This window comes from Saccoglossus kowalevskii, chromosome 14, assembly GCF_978046115.1.
Source record: "Saccoglossus kowalevskii chromosome 14, keSacKowa6.1, whole genome shotgun sequence".
In the NCBI taxonomy this organism is placed as follows: Eukaryota; Metazoa; Hemichordata; class Enteropneusta; family Harrimaniidae; genus Saccoglossus; species Saccoglossus kowalevskii.
Window position 1 is genome coordinate 32,076,796 of NC_140654.1, and position 24,266 is coordinate 32,101,061.

Here is a 24,266-nt window from a genome sequence, read left to right on the forward strand (position 1 = left end):
TGCAAGGATTTGTTTTTCGTTTCTAGTCTTCAATGAATAACTTTACACTTTGTTGATAAAACAAGTGTTGTTCGTCTTCTAGTTGTTTAGAATCAAAATATTATATACAGACAGAGACGGGTAGTTTCAATTTTCAGAATCAACATCTTCGTGTGGCACATACTCGGCAGGTTCTTTCTAAGCATGTGCTGGTTTTCAACCGTTTATGACCTGTTTGATTTCATTTTCCGCTGTATCAGGATTTTAAATTCTTTTTTTATTATTTTGTTCACAGTTCGTTAGATCTCCCAACATGTGTTCGTTCATACTTTTAACTATTTTGCTTCATAATTATGGATATCGTATGGCAATGAATTCTTTGGGAAATGTCTCCGAAATAGATGTTTTTTTTAATATCTTTGCTATTTGCTATTTCAATTTGGTTCCAGTTTGATGATCCCTGTAAGTCTTAATCAAGTATGACTAAATGTTAGAAGACTATTAACAGAAAAACACGGCATACTATTGTACGAATTTTAAGATTGGGTCGAATCTTGACTAGAACAGCCTGTGGCGGATTTCGATGGGAGAGTATTACGTAGAAACACATTTGTTGAAATTTCACGGTCCCAAATAATCCAGTCTGGGTCACGGTGCTCCTATTTTCTCTCACAGTTCGTGCGCCCAATGACTGTCCCTCACGTAATAGTTGTGTTTATAGTCGGTTTGTCGTGAGATAACTTTCACACGATACGTCCCATAAGTGTTAATCATGCATGCTGTCATAAACTATATACAGGAATGTAGATGTGATAATACGGTGAGTGAGGGTATTTGGAAAAGGTCATGACTCATTGTTAGCATCGAGACATTGTTGGTATCTTTCAGTTGTTTTTGCGCGTTTTGCATTTTTGCCTGCTTCATTTAACCTCAGGTGCATTTTAATCTTTACGGAAAACTTAAAGTTGCACCAACTGTGAATTTTCAATAGGTTGGGGGGGGGGAAGGACAAAAATGACTCGCTGGGACGCACGTGATCAGAGTCAAATGTTTTCTTTTGGTCTTACAGTGAGCTGAAACGTTACACCTTACCCGCTAGAATCTACTGTGGAGGTAACAAATAACAAACTTTTAGCGAGTTCTCAGGATTGCACTGCCCAATAAATATTTCAATATTTATGATCTGTGAATTAATTGAAGTTCCACCTCTCAATTTCCAATTATATCTTCTTTTATTATATGGTGGTGCTACACTATATATAGTGTTGTGATATATATATGAGTCATGATATACCAACACTGTATACATTATGTAATGCACTAAAACACACACAAGCTCCACAAAATAAAAATGGCTGGGAATGGTTTAACTGTGCAAATAGTTTGAGTCACTGTTGCTAAAATATATATAACACACTCATTATTCGATTTTGTTATCTAGAAGAGTGCAAAACCTGGATCATGACAGCCTTAGCCAGGCTTGCTCCTGGGAATTAATTCTTCACAGTAATATTATAAAGAACTGTGACACGATATTGACAAGGAAACTAAAGTGTTAATTGGTAAAATTGACTTTAAATGAATTAACCTTTTTAACCTTTGTACACAGTGTTTCCCTTTTTACTTTTTATTTATTGTTCTTTTACTTTTTTCAAGAGAAGTTTGGAGACTCATTGTCACTGCAGCGCCTAATGACCGAGTCACCTGAGTAAATAAATAAATAATAAATACACGTTATACATCCTATTACTTCAATATTCCCGATTAGAAACGCAGAATAACCTACTCTTTATACCCTGAGACAGTAATTTGCGGGATTTGTGAGACACATATTTTCTGTGAGATTATTATATTGTGGAATTGGAATACTTTGTTTTCGCTATTTTCCCTGAAGGAATGAATCAATGAAAATAAAATCCAGCGAAGATAGCTTTTTTTCCTATATTTTACATTCAACATGTCAAAAATCAATGAAAATAAATACGTCTGTTATGACAAAGTAGCCCATCATTTTTTTAAATGTCAGACACATATTTGTATATTTAATAACAAAGTCAGCGAACAACGCCTTAATTTTATCACAGTCTCTCTATCTATGTGATTTTATTTTCGGGTGCGAAACCACGTATCTTTATGCAATGTACACTTGATGTTGAAAACAAACAACCCAGGGGGGGTTGAAAAGTGAAAAAAAAGTATTCTGATCAATTTCAGTACAATCAACTTTACTGTGTTATTATGACGTAGTTCCGTATTATTATCACGTGATCAATATCTACATGAGTTTTATTTTCATTTAAATTTAATTTCACTATTTTGATATTCCAGCATATGTTTTAATTAACAAATTTGTCAGATAAGCTTTATTGTAATATTTACATGCGTTTAATTTATCTGATTTTACTTATTGGCGATATTGAAACCCAGCGAATAATTAATGCATTTACAGTATTCGTTTTCTCAGATCAAAACAACATTTACATTTGAGTGATAGGGATTAATATGTTTGTTTCAGCATTGTAACAGTAAATTTGTTCATCAAGAATTATCAATTCATGGCTGTATTAGGAATATTGCCAGTCTGTTGAATTTGCGGAATTTGTGAGACACATATTTTCTGTCAGATTAGTATATTGTGGAATTGGAATACTTTGTTTTCGCTATTTTCTCTGAAGGATTGAATCAATGAAAATAAAATCCAGCGAAGATAGCTTTTTTTCCTATATTTTACATTCAACATGTCAAAAATCAATGAAAATAAATACCATACAAAACACCCAAAAAGTCTATTCAACGAAAATTAATTCCAGCTAAAGTATTTTACAGTATAAGATTAATTTATGGTTGTGTCGTATTCGCCGTATAATCTCGGTTACGTCGTAGGAATCAAATTACGCAAATATGTAGCCACGAGAAATCACTTACTAGTAAACTACCTTTAATTACTTCCTGTGTGGTTATTAGCTCACTAAACGTAACGCATATCTGAGCACGTATACATGTCAGACTCCGTATTGAATCGTGCATGCATAATATGCAAGACACTGCATCTATATCTGACGTCACAAATGTGAAAATAATTTTAAAGTGGTGAAAACTTTCTGTTCTCGGTATATCAAATGACCTGTCTCGGATGAGTTCCGTGACAAATATGGTGATACATATCTGCCTCGGCTTTACCTTGGATTGTCACTGAAATAACGAAGGCGAGTCACGTCACGTTAGTTCATTAGCATAATCAAGCTCTAGTGGCCATTTGTCTTGATTAAATCATTCAAGAAATAAAAAAGTCTTTGTTTTTTAGTAAAATATATTTGTGTCGTCTATTGTTTGCTTTCACTCAAAGCAACAATACAATCAAGACGCGGATCGTGTGCTTTTGTTGTAGGAACAGTGAGAGTGGTCGCTCGTTGTTTCTCATCTCCACTGAACTCATTATCATTATAATACCTCGTAGCACCTTTGGTATTGTGGCCAGCCATGACGGACTACGCCTTTAGAAAGCTGGGTGACCCCTTAGAGATCGCGGACATTGCGTAGTGAGAAACTCCTGTCGAGTACATTTTGATCAAGGTCGTGAAACAACCAAGTCCTTAGTCAATTTGGGGATAGTTATCTGAGCCGAGGACACAATACGAAGAAGCCCAATCGATAGGAAGACGCTGAAAGGCACGTACTATAACTTGACAAGGTAAGAAGCCATTAACGCCCAGTTTGTTCGAAGGATTCTGAGTCTGTACTACATATATACACCATAGAGCAGTATACAGCTTTTCGATCCTTCTTGTTAGTAGAATCATTTTTGTTTAACCCCATTGTGAGTCTCACCAACTTACAATGGATGTCGTATTTTGGATATTTGGTTATTATGTCATAACGAGCTTAATAGGTTTTTGTTTTGTAAAATGTCAGTATGTCGCTCTTTTTAAAACGTCAATTGCAGACCATGCACTTATTCGATCGGCATAATAAAAGTTATTTTGGGACTGTTTAATATACGATTCATTATTTTATGCAATTAGGACAGTTGACGCTTTGTAATCGTCGTACTCGTTTTGTCAATATTTGTCTTAAATTACACATCAGAAGGGCAAAGAAAGCGAAATGTTTCTGTTTCAAATATCGGTGTCAATTTTGACATCGATTCGTCTATGGAAAGACGAGAATGTGATATAATAAAGGTGTTCACACACGTCACAAACAGAACGGCGAATAGCCAGTGAACAGCGTCAAATAACCATTTCTGTCCATGTATTTTATGGCATTACCGGTTTTACTTCTCGGTAGCTACCGATGTCTAACAAGCAGAGCACAGAGTGATACGTGCAAATTCACTTTTACCTAACACTTATGGCGTACAGATTAGGTCACTAACAATTATGACGCGAAGACAAGGCTATACACACGTTATAATCTCTCCTACGAGGTCGACGTTCCTTGTACTACGCGAGTTGACGGAGATCTCCAATTAAATGTGTACCGCCATTGTTAAAACATTCTTTCTCTTTATATACATATTTCCACTTGGTTAGCTCTCTAAACTTTGTTCCCATTCCAACAATCGCCCCTCGTAAAATATCATCATGACGGACAGAAACCAAGAATGCATCACAACTTGGACCATCTTTTCAAATTCAAGTCTAATTTGAACAGATTTGTATATATTCACGACTCTAATAGTATCAGGATATTGTTCTTTTATAATGATTAGTATTGATTGTCGATTTAATCAATATATTACCGATATTTCACTGATGGCAGCATATTTGGACTTACAATTATTGCTGCTAATGGGCGGCAATGTCAGACCGCGGTAACAAACAAATTAGTAGTTATGCAAATTAAATTAAGATCACAATGCATTCATCTCCGTTGCCCATTCCAATTTACATACCTAATTAACTTGCATGACGCACATATCGTACAACAGGTTCTATGGGTGACGTTTTAAAAACTGTAACTTTAAAATACTTTATTTTAGCTGGAATTAATTTTCACTTAAAAGGCTTTTTGGGTGTTTTGTATGGAGTTTATTTTCACTTATTTTTGACGAGTTAAATGTGAAATATAGGAAAACAGGTATATTTTCTAGATTATATTTTAACTGAACCATTCCTTCAGCGAAAAGTAATTCCAAGTGAAATTAAAGTATTTTACAGTACTCTCTTTTTATGGTTTCTTTAATTACGTCACAATGTATTTTTGATTAATTTGTCGATGTAATATTAATTATGGAAAGCGGGTAATCACAATCACCATGTCACATGTGACGATGTTAAACCTCCCAATGCATATATACTGGTAATATGAGAGAAATACAGGACTTCAAATACCTGAAACAGGAGTTAAATTCTATGCAAAACAGAAGTAATTGCGTAATCATGTATAATGCAGAAATGAAAACGAAGTAATTCAATATGTTAAGAACGCAATACAAAAACGTGTCTGTCTACAAACCACCTGTTGAATATCATTACCCAGAATTAAGCAGTGTTTACTTAAATTGAAAATAAGATCGTTATTTCTCATTTTTCAACTGTCTAAGATTTTCCTGACGTATTTGACCAGGTGTTTGTCCCCTATAGTGGTGTCTTTGTGGTTGATGGCAACTCTTGTTTAGCTCCTAGCGTCCATAACGCATACACGCTGCCTTATCAACCCGGCTCTTGTACTTTTACATGACTGTATACAATGCGATTTTTGTGTGAATAGTTTTTGAAACCAGTACGAGGCTTTATTGGGCCCACGTTCTTTGTGTTTGTAAGTAAGTCAGTACAATGGGAATGCGATTTGACACATCGTTATAGTAACTTTATCTGAATTCGAAACCCCACTCATTGCAAACAGATTAAATTACGTGACGGTAACAATTTGAAGTCTTTAACATTTTCAAATTTATTTGGCGGAACGCATTTGTTCGCTTAAGTCTGAAATGTTTGCGTCTCTTCGAATAATTTAAATCAACGATTGACCATGAATGTACGAGTGAAATTATTCTAGACACGACTAAATGTGAAAATGAAATTGACAATGGTAAAACACGGTTTAACAATTATTCTTGCAATAAACCCACTATACCCGAGTGTATTTAGCACCTATTGGATTTGCATGTAATTCTAATTCACCCCCTTACCCTAACACCACCTAATTGAGTTGCATATGCCCCTCCAGATAACTATAGGCGGATAGAGGGGCGTATACAATTAATTTAAGGGAGCAATATAGGGTAGGAGTCGGATTAAAGTTTGGGTCAGAGGTAGGGTTACGTTGGGAAGTCTTCCTGCACCGGTTCACGTAGCGCGTTAGTTTTTATCAGCACTCATGTCATGTAGCAAATGAACGAGAAAGTGAAATCACCGAATAAAAAGTATTTCACAGCGATATTTACATTAGTAAACAAATACACGTAGTGGCTAAACTGTGGGACACATGTGGTGACGGTAGTCGTCGATTTGCTGTCTGATCACTCTATCACGTAGCTGACATTAAATGAAGCCATCTAGTTCAGCGGTGTTTATTTCTTTAGTTGCCCGTAGGTTGTATGATTAAAGTTGAGATCGGTATAACTCATTTGTACAATAGTTACAAAACGAATGCCCCAAGAAAGAGAAATAGTCTCTGAATTGAATGAGTGAAATCGTGACTGGACTACTAATGTTTTGACGACCATGACTCACTGACACGCAAGAAGGTGTGGACTGGACAGGACGTGTGCAGTGACTCGTCCATACTATTTAAACATTACAAAACCACCAATTTCAATCATATGGTTCGTTTCATTTATGAAAAACGTGAGTACGTGCAAATAAAATACACAAGTGTACGAATGGGGAAGCTTGTTCAGCGGTAATTACTACTCATTCATATATACGGTAGACGATTATATTTAATGTGAAATATGACCTGGAATATCAAATGTCGATCATTAATGTGGTCAATTTGTATACACGCTCATATTGCGCATGTGCAATTACGATCAAATTACTTCCGTATTACAGTCATGTGAATATTGACGCCGTTGCACATCTTGCCGTCAGTGGGCTATGCTGTCATTCGCTTCACGTAACACTTGGATTTCAGTATGTAAATTAGGTTCGTATTGTGATTGATCGCATGGAACGGGAAACGGATGTACTTTATGAAAGATCATCTTAGGTCATCGATAGTCTGAAAAGAATGAATGCATATCCAGAGGGTAATTTTTTGAACAGGTAAAATTATGATGGAGTACATTTTTTAAGTCAGTAATTTTCAAAAGTGACTGTTTAGCTTCAGTAATAGAAGTGGTCCGCCATAAGAACAAAATAAAATGACAGAAAGGAGGTCTATTCCGTGAATGGGTATACATTTTTTTTTGCAAAATTTACTGAAGAAGATATTCATTTTTGTATTTTATCAACATGGAAAAGGTGCGACTACTGGTGAAACACTCATGCAATTTTCCCCCACAGCCTCCCATGGTACATATTCAGCATCTGTTTAAAAAGTTTTTTCTCGTGGGCGCAAATGTTTGTAATAGCGTGACACACCCTGAGCCCCAAACACATTTAAATGTGTGCAAATGAATGTTTTGTTTTGACGTTTTGAAATATGGTTACTTAATAATACACATGAATAGTCATCATTGCATACACGTGACACAAGTATTGTTTTTGCTGACAGAGTATTCGCACTATATATCAGCGTCTTCATACGTCACAGAGACGCTACAATGACGTAACACGTTTTACAGCTTCATTTCTTTATCATTTCAGGAACAGGCCAGCTGAGTGACGAAATGTCAAAGGTCACGAGTCGTACTGTCGTAGTTGGAAGCAGCAGTACAGATGCCGGAATCGTTGCCGGGGACGAGGATTTTACATCCGCATTCTTAAAAAACTTCAAATTCAAAGGCAGCGTCCGTATTTACTCATTTCAGGTCAGTGCCAATTGTTTGTTTATTGATTATGAATTAGTATTGTTGACTTTGAACATTAGACATTAATTGTAATATTATGACAATTTACTCAAATACATGTACCATGGTTAGCATACTACCCTCAACGGCAATGTTTTCAAGTTAGCCATACGACAGCTGCTTTCTTGGAACCAAGGCCGTTAGATCACATTTTACTGGAAACTACTGACACTAAAACGAATGATTGTAGACAGATTTTGAAACAAAATATTGTCACTGTTATATATGCGTTAAAATACAGCGAAAATCAGTGCAGTTCGACAATTGGATTGTGAGACTGTTTATCGTTTGGATCAATCAGCGAACACCAAAGGTTGTTTGTTACTCACGCTGAACTGTCGAGTTGAATCGATTTCCGTTGTATGCACACATGTACAACAACGAGTTGTATTCTACCTTAAAATAAGATTCCGCAATAGAATCCGACATATAGCTTTTTATTGATATATGCATTGAGAATTCATTACAAATATTATAATATGGTATCTAATAAATGGCATTTGTGTATTTCAATGCAGGGTGACGAGAATGTCGATGACCAACCAAAATATCGTACATTTTCACCAGACGAAATATTTATTCCAACCACTGAACAAAAAGAAGAAACAGTTACAGAAGTCAACAATCAAGCAAAAAATGACGACCAAAAATTGCAAATCAAGAAAGAGAGTCGTTTCAAGAAAAAGAAGGAAATTGAGGTAGATAAAAGTAAAGCAAAAGAAAGGGAAAAGGAAGAGAAGTCAAAAGAGAAGGCGAAAAGAGCCAAATTAAAGGCAGAGGAGAAAAATAAGAAACGTGAGGAAAAGAAAAGTACTCAGGCGGCTACGTCGGCTGTTATTGTGAAAAAAGATACCAAAGAAGAGACACAAATAAAAGAGAATGATACAGTGTTAGTGAACGGCACTCAGGTTGGGTTGGAGGTACGAAATAATGAAGTTAATATCACAGTTTTGGGTGCGGATGTTGACGTAACGTTAGCAACAGTTACAGATGACAAGGAAAAAAATGTACGGGAAGAAAAATTGGAAAACAAAGAGATTGAGAATCGGCACGGAGATGAAAAGGATATCGACACGTCAGTCGCATTGCCAGTTGTGACAGAGCGGGCAAAACATGTCGAGGAGGAGGAGATAAAAAAAGAAGTTCAGAAAGAAGTTGAACAACGTAAATACACTCCTCATAACGAAGTGAAGGCGAAAGAAGTCATTATTATTGAAAAAGATCCGGTTAAAATGGAGAATGTGACGAATATTCTACAAATAAAAGAAGGAAACGCCGTTAATAGAGAAAAGAAAGTTGTTCCGATGCCGGAACCGGAAGTTGAAATTCAAGAGGAAAAAGATGGGGAAATAGACATGGTTGCAAAAGCGAATTTGAAGGAGGAGGTATTCGTTAAAGACGACATTGATATAACTGTTAAAATTCCAGAAGTCATTATCGAAGTGAAAGAGAACAAAAATGATAACATTACATCAGTTTCAAAATCTGAAAATGTAAATGTCACAAAAGATGTAGAGAAAGTTATTGTGGTGCCGGAAATTGAAAACCGCGAAGTCAGTATCGAAAATAAAGTTGTTGTTACAGAATCGGGGGTCAGCAAAGTCACAGAAATTGAAGAGAAAAGTGTTATCGTTCCTCCAACAATCAGCGAAGAGGCTGCAAACAAGCCAGATGTTGTACCGGAAGTTATTATTCCGTGCCCAATAAAGCATGAAATGGAGAAGATTGAACTTCCGGCGGAAGAAAAACCTAGGCATATAGAGGTGCAGGTACAAATAAACAACACAGGCGAAGAAAGGCGTCACGGCGGAAATATGTATGTGAAAAAGAAGGAGATGGCGACGAAACAACAAAAGAATCTTCATAGCAACAAGGAAACCATGGAAGTTATTACTGTGGTTGATTCATCCGAAACAAATGGCCACGCAAAACCACCTGTTAACCACCAACAGTCACAGCGCCCGCACACGAAGTCAGGGCAACACGACGTGCGCCCGCAACAGTCAGGAGTGGTTTTAACCGAGCAGATGGTGCGACAAATGCAGCAACAAAGAGTTGCCGACGGAAGCGTGTCTAGTCGGGCATCTAGTGCAGTTGCTGTTCCCCGTAGTATGATCAGAGGGAGAACATGGAGCGCTGCTAGTGTGGCATCAACTCAACAAGTATTACAAAACGTCGCTGCTAACGGATCTGCTAACGGATCACCTGTGGGTGCCAAAAAATCGAAGCACATGGGTAAGGCTGAATTAATTTTCGAGTTCGGCAGGAAAGGGACTCGTTTGGGGAGACTGAGGCGACCTCATGGAATATCTGTTTCATCAGCCAGTGACATTGTGATATGTGATGCCGGTAACCACCGCGTTCAGATATTTGGATGGGACTGTAAATATAAGGCAAAATGGAGTCCCGATGGGCTAGGAAGAAGGCTTTTCTCTCGTGACCGGTTCGATCCTGGCGATGTGGCCGTTACCCCTGACAACAAGCATTTTATAGTGAGTGATTTCACCACAGAAAAACTCTATAAAGTTACTATGGGTGGTAAACTTGTCAAAGAATTTGGGGAGAGTGGACTGAAAGGCCCATGGGGCGTGGCAATAAACAGTAAAGGCATCATATACGTATCCTATTGTATGTCCAACTGTTTGGCACTCTATGATGAAAACGGAAAATGTATAGGGAGAATTGGTCGCCATGGCACCGGTCCTTCCGAATTTCGATACCCATGCTATATCGCCATCAACCAACGGGACGCCGTCGTGGTGGCGGAATACCACGGCCGACGTGTACAAGTGCTTAACCCCGAAGGAAAGTTCCTATTTCAGATCGGCAGTACGCAACATTTTCGAGAAATCAGTGGCGTCGCCGTAGATTCTTACAACAACGTATTCGTGGCTGACTACAAGTGTAATCGCGTTGTAATGTACGGCAACGACGGCGTCCACAAAATGTGTATCGGCGACGAAGAAGATCGCATCGAGCGACCCGAAGGTGTTTCGATATCGCCCGAAGGTTACATCGTAGTCTCCGACAGCGGTAACAACAACATAAAGATTTTCCGATACTGGGATGTCAGGCATTTGCTGGACTAAGGACTAAACGCGGGTGTACCCCCAGTTACCAAAACCAATGGCGTATTAAATTAAACACAATCGTCAATATATTTAACAATTGAACAGACTAATAATCCAACTCGATACCATATTTGTTGTCTGGCATTGGTCACGTGTTAATGAAACAACACAACGCAGTATTTAACTGTGTGCTAATGTATATATATATGAATATAAACTATGACGCTTTCTACTTCAGTATATTATATTCATAATGTAATGCAAGTTTTTATTATTTTTGTGCGTCTGGAGCCGCGAGTTTCTTACAAAACCCTATATCGTTGCGTTTTAATACGATGCTGCTTTCAATTCAAAACAACCATATCATTGAAGCGTAATATCGCGTGGGAGATTAATTGTAGGAGCCGAGCATATACCACATGTTACCGCGCACCATGTGTGCTGAGAGCGCTACCAATTATGCTGGGCGGTAGGTGATAAAACAGACAGTGCTATCTACTCGCTGGTTTACAAGCCAGTAGTCTCTCCCTGTCGAGCTTTTAAATTTTAAGCCATATTGTGTCCATTGTAACATCTCATTTTTTAAACTCTGTCAGGAAAGGTCACCGCTCAATATACTGGTATGCAAATTCCCTGTTAAGTCATACGTTGATAACGTTCATCGGAGAGCGGCATTAAGGCTTCACTAATTATTCAGCTGATCTATATGTAAAGCTGAAGTTCGATTCTAAACATTTTTATTTTTTTAACTGTTTTAAATTGTCTCCAAAGCAGGTTAATGAAATATATGTTTACTGTGTACGTGTAAAGTTAATTTCGGACCGCGTTATACTGTGGAGGTCACATGAGGTCACATCAGAGGGAATTACCCGCATCATAACACATTCCCTGGTATTGTACAGATAAGAATGGGTTAAATTGGGGAGTGTAATTTGGAAGTTGTTTGCAGCAACACGGATCGATGACTACAACGTTTCATATCGGATCCCGGCATTGACCTCATGTGCGTTGCGTCTCCTTTTTGGTCTCCCCCGCAATACGTAGACGATCACTTTATCTAAAAAATGTAATATTATTTTGTTTTTTTTCTGGTGTCGTATGTCATCTACAATGCATGACATCTTTTGTAACAAGTTGTTTTGCAAAATAAGGGACGGGCCATTAGAAATGCCGTATGGGGGCGATGGCAGAATAATTGTGCAAAATATTCTTTCCTTTACCCAGTTTCGTACTGATTCCTTTTTTCCCCATGATGAATTTGGTGTATTTTTTTATTTCAACCATGTGTGACATATTTTCCCTAAGGATTATGCGTGTAGTTTTTTTTCTGTTATATTTGTTATTTTTCCTGTACATTCTTTTCAATTGTACCTTCGCCTTGAGAATGATAAACCCCTAAAGGCAATTATGTGTGCCCACGTGACAAAGATGTCTTGATTCAAAATTATGTCAGTGTGCGTGTCTATTACGTAATATAACTTAAATTGACCACATCAAGCTGTCGATGTCGTCAGTGCACACGTCAGGTCTATCTTGGATTTTTATTTCTTATTCAAGTCATTCGATTAATTACTATAACACATGGTTTTACTGCATGATTGAGTGTGTATTTGTCGGTGTTTTTAGGACTTCATGTTTTCTGCATCTAAGCCATATTTGTAAACGATTTTTGAAGCCCTGTAAGACATTCTCTGAGTAAGAAGGCAATATTTTACTTGATAAATCATTGCGATACCAATATTTATATCTAACTGTATGACCTATATGTATATATATTTTAAAACTGACCTTTGTATTTCTACATAACTTGTTACTAAAATCATAAAGTCAACATATTTATACTGAATTGGGAGTGTTTTATTTTATGGACTTTAGTGGTTTCATACTACTAGACTCCGACTGCACTACCCATCCACACACCCATATTTGTTTACATTGTTTAAAATTGAATTGTAATTGAAAATGTCAAAATAATATCACTAATCAGAAAAATTATTACATTCGTAGAACTGCTCTGTCATTCGTGGTTTCTAAAATATTCGATGTTAAGTCTGCATCACATGAGACCTACACCAGTCGGATTTGATAAAGGCAGCCATATTAAGGTTACACACTGTAATGTAACCTTTACTTAACAGATGGTCACGACGCATCATCAGAGGCGGAAAAAAAAATGAAATCTCGACCCTCTGAAACTACGCGCTCCAACATTTTTCGGGGGAAGGCGCCACTGCCACTGTATGTCATGTACACGTTATGTGCGCATATAAATGACGTGCCAACTTCCGAAACAACCGTAAAACACAAATTTCTTCTTTAAAAAACTATATCCTCCTTTTCAGACAAGAATTTATTTTTGTAATTTGCAAAGCTTGAAAAACGCGTTTTATTGATTTTTTGTTCAGCTGTCCTATCAAAACTGAAATAAATGACGTGCCAACTTCCGAAACAACCGTAAAACACAAATTTTCTCTTCTTTAGAAAACAATATCTTCCTTTCATTTCAGACAAGAATTTATTTATATTTGCAAAGCTTGAAAAACGCGTTTTATTGATTTTTTGTTCAGCTGTCCTCTCAAAACTGAAGACTTGATACCCCATCAAGACTTGTCTATTTGAAATTCAATCTTATTACATTGACTATTATTCTCGTATTTCAATCTATTCCTCTACATTGATAACTACACACGACAACGTTCTCTAACGTCTATTGTCGTTGTATGTGCTCATTTGCATATGATTCATTGTCAATTTCAGTAAATTTCACCCGTTACGTCATCATACTAACTACAATACACACAAAACAAAAAGAGAATCACCGAAAATTTGTTTGAAAGAGATCGTTCGGCAAGGGGGTGTAGCTCAGTGGTAGAGAGCTCGCTTCGCGTGTGAGAGGCCTCGGGTTCAATCCCCGACATCTCAACTGATTTTGGTTAAAGGGGAGCAGAGGTCTGGCTTTTGACACTCCGTACATGGAATTTTAGATCTATGAATGAATACTGTCGATAAAAACAACTTGTATGTGCTGCGAAATGCCCTAAATATCGGGTATAAAACGGGCTGTGAAGCAGACACAAACGACCACTTTGCTTGGCGTCATTTCGCCTCTAGAGGGCCAGTCAATGATGTCATCAGTGAACACTGATAATTGAACCCATTCATTCTAGTACGTCAATCTCATAGAAGTGCTACTGTGCATGGCGAGGGGGGTCTGCTCACCATCACCTTACTAGGGGGTCCGGGGCATGCTGCCCCCTAAACAAATTTAAAATCTAGACCTTCTGAAACGCTATTTCCTACATTTTGAGGGGCAAATTTTGCTGACACAAAGGGTTTCAGCTTCAAAGTTAATTTTTAGGTGGGCGACGCCTCCAACATTTTTTGAGGCCCCTCTGCCCCTCTCGGTGCCGCCGCCACCGTGACTGATCATGTTTTATGTTGGTCCCAACTTATACCGCGGGACGATCACCGCTACCACCGTGTTCGGGAACGATTATTTAAGAATTATTATCTTGTCTGTGGGTTACAGCCAATCCGTACATACCCTAATTTACCAAATATGTCAAATAATTGCACTTACACAACAAACGTAAAACTCATTATATTTCTGTCCATGTCGACGGTTTTCGTATATGCAGATTGGTAGTTTACGTGAAAGAAAGAAAGTTACGTTACGTTTATGAATAATATCTGGAAATGAAATACACATGTACAACTCTGTTTCCATGACAACATCATAGCTGTCGGAGTTTTTTTATTTATTAAATTCTCCAAGGTTATTTTTGACAGTGGCTAGAAGTTATACTGTAATGTGGATTCTATATTAAACAAATATATATTACAGGTTAACCATACGTCCAGGAACAATACCTACGTCACGGGTATGTATCGATAATTAATTCATAACCTCGTTTTATCGATTGACAGGTTATTATATTAATAAACGTTAAAAGGGAACATATGTTAGAGAATGTACACTGTGGGGGTCATGGGGGTTACGGTACAGGTCTGACTAATGTTTCAGTTAATATACTCATGCCTCTCATTATGACTTTAATTAGTGTCCAATGCATCATGGTAACGGAAGTAGCCAGGGATTGAAACTCAGTGACCGATTTAAATGGCAACCCACAGTGCAATGGAAGGATATGCAGCGCCGATCTTCGTTTGTTTTTCCCACAATGCAATGCCTGCTGCCTCGTTCCTTAATTCCGTGAAAATGTCGTATTTTCAAATAATTATATTATTATATTATGAGGTTATTAGGAGAATACCAGAGTTAACGAGAGCAGTACGACAATCAAATCGACCGATGTGTAGAGGTTGATGTAATGTCATAATGCTTTAAAGCATATTTTCTGGGATTTTTGTGATAACATTAGTATACATCTATTTCCAGCTTGTAGTATTATCTAATGAGAGATAACAACCCTGAGTGACCCGGTCTATATTATACTACGTTAGGCCACACTGATTTAATTTTATGGATGACATCCTCTGAAGACCCCAAAACTAATGCGAGAGGGCGAAAAAAAAAATCGGCCAAAAAAATGCTGCTAAAACCACAGGACTACGGAGCTATTATTACGAATTTAACCACAGTGTATCAAAAAAACAACAAGTCTTTATTTGTAGGAGGCACATGCTGATGTACACATTTCGTACTGTATTATTACTGTCACAGGTATCATCACCTTTGGTTTTGAAAAGGCAATAGGGTAAGGCAGATGTTAGCTTTGCCAAAGGCATATACATCAACTCAATAATAAAGAAAAACTTACTACGGTGTTGTATTGAAAAAAAAAAAATTAAAAATGAACAATAAGTTTGTCAACAGCAACCTGGAAATTAACTTCTTTGACATTCAAACTACAGCTTTTAAAGTGACACTTCAGATAGACTAAGTGTAGACACAAATGCTCAAGAACTACTTCAACTATGTAACAAATTATAAGAGGCTCGATATTGAAAAAAAAAAAAACACCAACAGAGAGTCAACAAAAATTTGGATGCAGAAAATTATGTACATGTATCTTGATGAAAATGCGTCATATGATCAAAATATTACTGAATGTGTGTGCAAGCAAATTATCCGAATCAGAAAATGAAAAAAAAATAAGAAGAAAATTTTCTTCACAACGTAAGGGGACTTCGGCCAAGGAGCTTCTGCTGCTTTCGTTGCAGTTTTGTGGACTTCAATGCGGACAAAGCAAGTGACCGAACTGATTTGTCGCCTGACCGACTTTTAGGCCAACATACACCGCCACTCCTCTCCCATTTCTCTCGACATTGCAGAAGAAACGCGGGACAGCCACTCTGGACAATATGTTCTCAAAGTTGTCTGGGCGAAACTCGCTTGCCGATATCGACCTCTCGTATAGCTGTAAAAACGTCTCCCTGGCCAATGTCAATTGCGTACCAGTCTACAACAATCCCTCCGTTTCACCTCTGAACATTTATGCTCACGTATTTTGGTGGTGTGGTCGCCATGTTGGATCATTTATGGCAAAATTTGCATGTTTTGAGGCAATCTCTTTCCCATAGGTCTTTGCGCTTTACGTAACGCGCATCTAACTGTGCGGAGTTTGGTTTTGAGGTTGGCTGGTTCCCGCCTCAAGTGTCATGGCGTACTAAGCCACAAGAGGCCGGTAACTAGTAATGAATCCGGCATTCTGATTGGTCCGTCACTTTCTCGTTGCTTGTTCTATTTCCCTTAGTTACCTGACGTCAGCGCTTACGCTCGTGGCAGTTCAGGGGTTTCCTTTTACTTTCGAAAGTTGGGTGAATAAAAAACTGTTTCTTTTGTTATAAATTTTCACAGAAACAGCGAGGAATGTCAGAAACATCTCAAATGTGTAAATCTAAGCAGGCAGTATGTTTGAGCATGGCGGAAAACCGGCCCAAATGGAACAATATGGCGATTACAAGTTACCTGCGTCCCATTGACGCTTCCGGTGACGACACAACGACCTGCGTCCTACCTACCATTCGCAAAGGACGCCGGGAACCAGCGAAGTTTTGAGGTAGTCCAAAACGAGTTTTACGACAAGTCGGCGCTTTGCGACAATATGAGTCGGCAAGTTCCGGACAGAAAACCGATCTGTGGAGACTCGTTGTAGGAGATTTTTTTTTTTTTTTTTTTGAGAACAGGCGAAAACTAATGCGCGCGCGGATGTCATCCATAAAATTAAATCGGTGTAGCCTTATGAGGTTTTCACGATAATTACGTAATGCACGAAGGTACGGCAATCGTATCGACAGCCCTAATAAGCAAGGCAGTGGCGGCGTCACAATGGGCGGGGGGGGGGGTCTTGTAGAGGGGGCGGACCCCTAGTAATAATTGGCCATGGCGTCATTTTGGTGTTTACTCGAAAAAGGGAAAGTTCGAATGAGTGCAGATACTGTTTACGGATGTTGAGACACCATGACGTTATTCACTCGATGTCTACGATAAGATTAGCCGCAATCGCGCCAACCAATCAACATCGACGTTACAACCAATGTTCACGACTGTCTAACCACTCTTTTCCGACTTTCCAACCAACGTTTTCAATGAATGACTTTCCAACTAACTTTGTTGTTCTGTCAATCAACATACGCGACTTTCCAACCAACCTTTTCCCGCTTTCCTTTCCGTTTTCTGCAACCAAAGATCGTTTTCCAAACTAACCTTGTTACCTTGCCAACCATTTTTGCGACATTCTAACCAATCTGTCCTCTGTCAACCAACATTTCCAACCACATTTTTCGACTTTACAGCTAATTTTGCAACAATGTCACGTCATGCAGATCAAATTTTTCGCCTTGCCAAATAGCTTTTGCAACTTTTCCAACTAACTTTTTCGACATCTACAACTTTGTTTTTGCGCTGTCAACACACTTTCGCGACAATCCAACAAAAGTTTACTGACTGTAATTTTCAGAAAACAAAAACGAAACTTAACGCATACCAAATTTACTTCTAGATTGCTTTATTTCATTGCTAGCATGATAACCAAAGTTGTCAATTCCAAAAACAAACCAGATGCTTACCAAGGCTTGTTCAAAACGTAACATTGTCAATTTCAAACACCCCAGAAATGAGGGCGCACTGCTTTTTACTGAAGAACATCGAGCAACATTTTTCAATTCACGGGCTCATTTTTAAACACAGCGTTGTTATGAAAATAGGTTCAGTGAACTCAGTATATGATGAAATTATTCCGTAGGAAAATGGCGTGTTCCATTCTTTGTTTTATTTTTCGTGAGATATCAAAAACACGGGATTTGTTGCCAGTGAACCAACAAACTGCCATAATCTTTGCGATTTACCACTTGACATTTTCATACTTCGCTGCTGTTCCGAATAATTATTTTATCTTTTTATCGAATTTGATACCACGGTATATATTTAAGTAGTATCTAACGTTAACGGTTCATTAATTAAAAAGTTTACCTAAAAAAAACCCAAAACTGCCAACAATCTATCAAACTTAATAGCATGTTTGTTTTGTTAACAAAATGCGCATATTGTAGACTGTATTATTTTAATAGAAAATAGGTTTATCACAGGAATACACTTCGAGAATATGACATACATTTTTTTATTAGATACGTTTTTGAATGAATAAAGATATTGCTTTTTATGGAACGGTTAATTGTTTTCGACATGAAACGCCAGAGGACAGGGTCACATGTAATGTCGAATCGTTTTATAAACTGTATGTTGAACTTATATATACTAACCAACAGTATTTTATTATTAAATTAATTCCTCCAAAATATCGATGTATTTCGCGGACACAATAAGAATGACCAAACGCGGGACTGGTTGCATGTTTATTTGTTGCATTGTGGGTGAAACCAAACTACATTTTGATTGTATGGCAACAGAAAGAGGTACAGATGTCAGAAATAAAATGTATACTATGTCAATAACGTGACTGTCATAGATATGCGCGTCACGGTCCATATAATGGAACATGTGACAGTGTTCGAGGTGTTTTTATTGGGCGGACATTCATGGAGCGAGTCGCTAGGATCACAGTGTAAACATGTATACGTGAAAGATTACATGTTGAATCCACGTGGTGAATCCCATAGCGAGTTATTTCATGTGTCATGGGTTGAAATGTCACACTAAACGACTTCCGATGTTCCACTGATATATTTTATATAATCATACAATACTGTTATTACTTGGCCAAATGGTTGTGTTCGTGTGTAAGTACATCATGTCTCAGAAAGTACTGTAAAAGTATTAATTTAGTGGCGTGGTAGCTGCAGTGAGGGTGTTTACACCACCACTGAACGCTCGAGCATCAACGTCGAACTTAATCGCGCCGACAACATTCGTGTTGTTCAAAGTTAAAGAGCGGCAGTCGTCGTGCCGCATCCTGTTCGATATGGGACTCATCTCGACCATGGAAGGTACTAACGTTAGTACCTTCCATGTCTCGACGTATACAATGCGTGTAAAATACATTGTTTATTTACATGAAATTCGAACACGCGCTGCGTGACGACCACCGCGCTTTAAGATACGCAACAGTTTCATCACATTTTCAGACGTGTACCTATGCATCTTGTTGACCATATCTCGGCTACCGACTGTCTCGTCACACTTGCCGCCGTGGAAGTCTATGGGGCTTTCAAGCGTCGATAAAAGCGTGATGAACTCAAAACCCGATGGTGAAACGTGAGTGGATAATTACTCGACAGTAACGGCAACGTTGTGCATTTCAATTTTATAATATAGAAACAGATATTTGTTCGAATTGTTTAGGAATGTTGTGGTCTGAAATGAACATGATTATGAAACGAATCTCCTGTAAAGCATCATAATCCGGATAATTTAAATATGCAATATGGAAGAAAACATATATTTTTGAATTGATCAATGCTGCATGTTGATTTATCATAAAAATTAAAAAAAAATGCGCTTACAAGACAAACAACAATGTCCTTTAGAAAATAACCGTTGAGCATGCGTATTAGAGAATTTCATTGTTTTAACCAACGATAACCCGGATGTTTGTATAAATGTACAGTATTGAACAGTATTAAAAATGACATGTTCTAACTGGCCCCATATTGCATTTTTAAAAGAATAGAGGTCTGTCGTTATGCGGGGATAATCCAACCAATTGCAACCGCCACTGGCAGCAGGGGACAGACGGGGTCTTGGTTATTAGTCTGTGATTGGGTTATGTGTTCGTATGTCTGGAACACTATATATCAGAATTAGACAACTTTAGCGAATTATTCTAATATGTGAAATTATTTTCCACTGTCATGTTTCAATATATACAGAAATCCGTGTGACTGAGAAATCCCGTGTCAGCCTTCTCCTGTTTCGATCAGAGATCAGTATACTTTTATTTGCTTATTTAAGATTTTCCAACATACATTTCAATAATACCATGGCAGAAAGTAAGGTGTGTCTGGTGTGACACGCACCTTCCCCATGTGTAAAGTATACACAATATAACTCGATTTACCCAATTTACGTTGGACGGCACTTGAAACATGGACAGACGGTGTGCCAATATGAAGTACAATTTCGTTCAGTATTAAACTAATGGACAGACGGTGTGCCAATATGAAGTACAATTTCGTTCAGTATTAAACATGAACAGACGGTGTGCCAATATGAAGTACAATTTCGTTCAGTATTAACCATGGACAGACGGTGTGCCAATATGAAGTACAATTTCGTTCAGTATTAAACGAATGGACAGACGGTGTGCCAATATGAAGTACAATTTCGTTCAGTATTAAACATGAACAGACGGTGTGCCAATATGAAGTACAATTTCGTTCAGTATTAAACTAATGGACAGACGGTGTGCCAATATGAAGTACAATTTCGTTCAGTATTAAACATGAACAGACGGTGTGCCAATATGAAGTACAATTTCGTTCAGTATTAAACATGAACAGACGGTGTGCCAATATGAAGTACAATTTCGTTCAATATTAAACATGAACAGACGGTGTGCCAATATGAAGTACAATTTCGTTCAGTATTAAACTAATGGTCAGACGGTGTGCCAATATGAAGTACAATTTCGTTCAGTATTAAACATGAACAGACGGTGTGCCAATATGAAGTACAATTTCGTTCAGTATTAAACATGAACAGACGGTGTGCCAATATGAAGTACAATTTCGTTCAGTATTAAACTAATGGTCAGACGGTGTGCCAATATGAAGTACAATTTCGTTCAGTATTAAACATGGACAGACGGTGTGCCAATATGAAGTACAATTTCGTTCAGTATTAAACTAATTAAGAAATATTCTCAAAAGCATTATCTCACCCTTTTTTTGTTAAAACCTGAATGTTGATACATTTGCACCGGTTAACTGATGTTCACGTGACCTCATTAATATGCGTAACTGCATTTCCCGTCAGTCAGTCTTTTAGTAAATATGTGGCTAATCGCATTTTGATGGAAATACTATATTTTGAGACTTCAATAGAACAAGTTTTAAGACACAGGCATATTTACTGTGTTATGCACACGGGAGCTATAAATATAAATTAATTTTAAAATGGTGGACGGATCTGAGATAGAAAATAGATACATTTCTGAGATTTCTGGATTGTATTTTGAAAACTCTCGGGAATTTTTATGTGAAAAAAATCATCCATCTTTGGCTATATTTTGAATCAGGCACTGGTTAAATCATAGTCACGTGACAGTTACGACCTTGACCGTCACGTGACCATGATATCACGGCAAACGAGAGCCAGGATTTCAAAACAAAATATTGTCTACAAAATTTCCTGAGGGCGGAATAAGAGGGTTCACCATTACAGGATACCAGTACCAGCTCATGGTCTATCAATGCGTTGACAATTTGGTTTTGCGATCACTTTGTTAAAAATCAGAATCTAGCTGGCAGACAAATTCATTTGTAAATAGAATTCCAAACTTTATATTTTAGAAAACGTGGTAATTTCACCTGCAACCTGCGTTGTAAAATTGAAGAATGCCAGTGGCGGATCCAGCAAAATGTATTGGGTGGGGGGGGGGGGGGGAGCTTCGCTTTACATTACGGAGCGAAAATCGCAGAGGAGCTATGCGTAATCCAGATGATATGAATCGTTCGCAAAGAAGCTATGCGTAATCCAGATGATATGAATCGTCATGCGTTTTTTTTGGGGGGGTGCATGGCCCCCCTGGTACCCCCTCTGCATCCGCCACTGAAGAATGCATCACAAACTCAAGTTGCTCAGACCGATAAATATAATACATGGACAATGGCAGTAGTCCATCACTTTAGTCCGTCCATTGAAAAGGGGTACATTGCTCGTAACGTCTGGTTATATCGAATAATTAACAAAGACTACGATTACCGACTATCATTTTTCGCAACTACGGATTGCCGTACAAAGGAAAATCACCGCGTACACGGAGAGAAGGCGCGTGCGTGTAAATTCCAAGTATAATTCGATATGCTTGTCAGTGGAGACAATTACAGAGAAATCCATGGAATACTTGTTTCCACACATTTGCGACATCATATCTCATTATTAAGTTTGACAACAATAAGAAAGCGACATAGACAACATCACATCATATTATGACGCGCACAATGTCCGATAATAATCGCTGTGACGTAGACAATACTAGTATCAGACAAATCGTTATGACGTGGCAATCGATTGTAAGTGAAGATATAAAAGAAGTGTCCAACATTGTGTTTACACAGTCTATTTTAATCAGATCTCACAATCTATAGTCTATTTTAATACGATTCAACATGTCTCAATCATATTTCCAAAGATTTCGGGTTTTTCTGAATTCAAGAGGTAAGTTACGTTACAATGACTTACCATCTTCATCACCACGTGTTGATATTGTTGTATCTCATATACCGTTTTGTTTTATGTAGGTCAAATGATAAAGGAACGGATATCACGGAATCACAAGAAAAGCACGCAAGTAGATAAAGGATTGATACCTATATACACAGTTAACAACGTCTACGAATTAATGCAGACTTTTGTAAGTAACTGAATTAACTTCATAACTTAATCAAGACGGGAAAAATAGATTTAGCAACGACGCGTTTCTACGATTAAATGAGTGACACGTCACAAAGGATATTCAAAGCGTCCATACCGTCTTGATCTGTAGTTATTTTTTTAGAAATGTTACTACATTTTAAGTGAAGAACGACTACACGACCAAACAAAGTTGTTTATTCGAACAAAATTACCTTCTACTCCATACATGGTCACGTCATAGTCACGTCATGGTCACACCAGGATCACCGTAATGTGTTATGTGCCGTAACCATCACGTGACAGTAATTTAATTACTGTAAAATGACTAATTTTCACTGGGTTTAAATTTCACTGATTTACCATTTCAGGCATATTCAGTGGGTTTTAAATTCACGATTTTATCATTTAGATAATGTGTTCTATGCACAATTTTGCATATTCACTGGGTTTTAATTTAGCGCATTTTTCCAGTCAGCGAAATAAGCCAAATTAAAACCCAGTGAATAATTAACCCCTTTACAGTAATTGTCATTAATAACATTGTTGCTATGTCATACTGACACGTTACTATTAATTATATTTTATTAAATATTCATTTTTTCACAATAATAGTTTTTGACTTAATATTTGTTATTTGTTGTTTTTTTCTAGGCGCTATCCGAAGACGTACGAGTAGTAATGGAAGTTGCAAAGTGCGGCATTCAATAGTGACAACGTAACTTGCAGACAGTGTTGTAAACACGTCAGAATAATTAACACCTTTAACCTTTAACACTTAACCTTTAACCTCTGAACAGAAATACCATTAAAAATGTTATCAATGACGAATGAAAAAAATAAACTGTAACAAAACATTTATGTGTTTCTCGTGATTCTTTGCATACCTTTATTTAGACCCAAGTCGTTTGAAACACAATACTCACTAAAACACATCCCCACAGGGGAACTGGGTAAACTTGCCCACGCCTCAAGACCTATTTTTCCTTGACATGAAGATTGGATAAACTCGTTCATTTAGACACATAAGGGACTGAACAGAAACTACAGAAGGGAGGACAGGTGTGTTTTGGGATAGAATCAACAGGTGTTGTGTAAACAACAGGAATATTGCTATATTAATGGAGAAGGTAACAAACAACATGTGTACACATTCAAGAACATCTGTACTACAACTAAAATATTGTTGCGTAAAATAAGTAATAGCTTCCGATAATGACAAAGAGGCCAGTAATAAACACGATGTTACCATCGTGTAAATACG

At 37.6% G+C, this 24,266-nt stretch overlaps 1 protein-coding gene, 1 long non-coding RNA gene and 1 other non-coding gene across 3 annotated transcripts; all 3 read left to right on the plus strand.

Moving 5' to 3' along the window:
- The first annotated feature begins 3,460 nt into the window (after positions 1-3,460).
- Positions 3,461-11,266, plus strand: LOC100368019 (uncharacterized). Its single transcript, XM_006813459.3, has 3 exons — positions 3,461-3,670; positions 7,734-7,897; positions 8,455-11,266. Exons 2-3 carry the CDS (start codon positions 7,757-7,759, stop codon positions 11,023-11,025), a joined length of 2,712 nt encoding a protein of 903 aa, XP_006813522.1. The 5' UTR covers positions 3,461-3,670; positions 7,734-7,756; the 3' UTR covers positions 11,026-11,266.
- A 2,592-nt stretch (positions 11,267-13,858) lies between these two features.
- On the plus strand, positions 13,859-13,930 carry TRNAA-CGC (transfer RNA alanine (anticodon CGC)). The gene has a single exon. It is a non-coding gene; the product is annotated as a tRNA-Ala (tRNA).
- An 8,960-nt stretch (positions 13,931-22,890) lies between these two features.
- Positions 22,891-23,859, plus strand: LOC144346430 (uncharacterized). Its single transcript, XR_013419514.1, has 2 exons — positions 22,891-23,003; positions 23,657-23,859. It is a non-coding gene; the product is annotated as an uncharacterized LOC144346430 (long non-coding RNA).
- Positions 23,860-24,266: the final 407 nt, after the last annotated feature.

Coding starts and splice junctions, on each gene's coding strand:
- LOC100368019 (XM_006813459.3), top strand. CDS start 7,757: ATGTCAAAGGTCACGAGTCGTACTGTCGTAGTTGGAAGCAGCAGTACA. Junction 7,898..8,454: donor TCCGTATTTACTCATTTCAG/GTCAGTGCCAAT, acceptor ATTTCAATGCAG/GGTGACGAGAATGTCGATGA.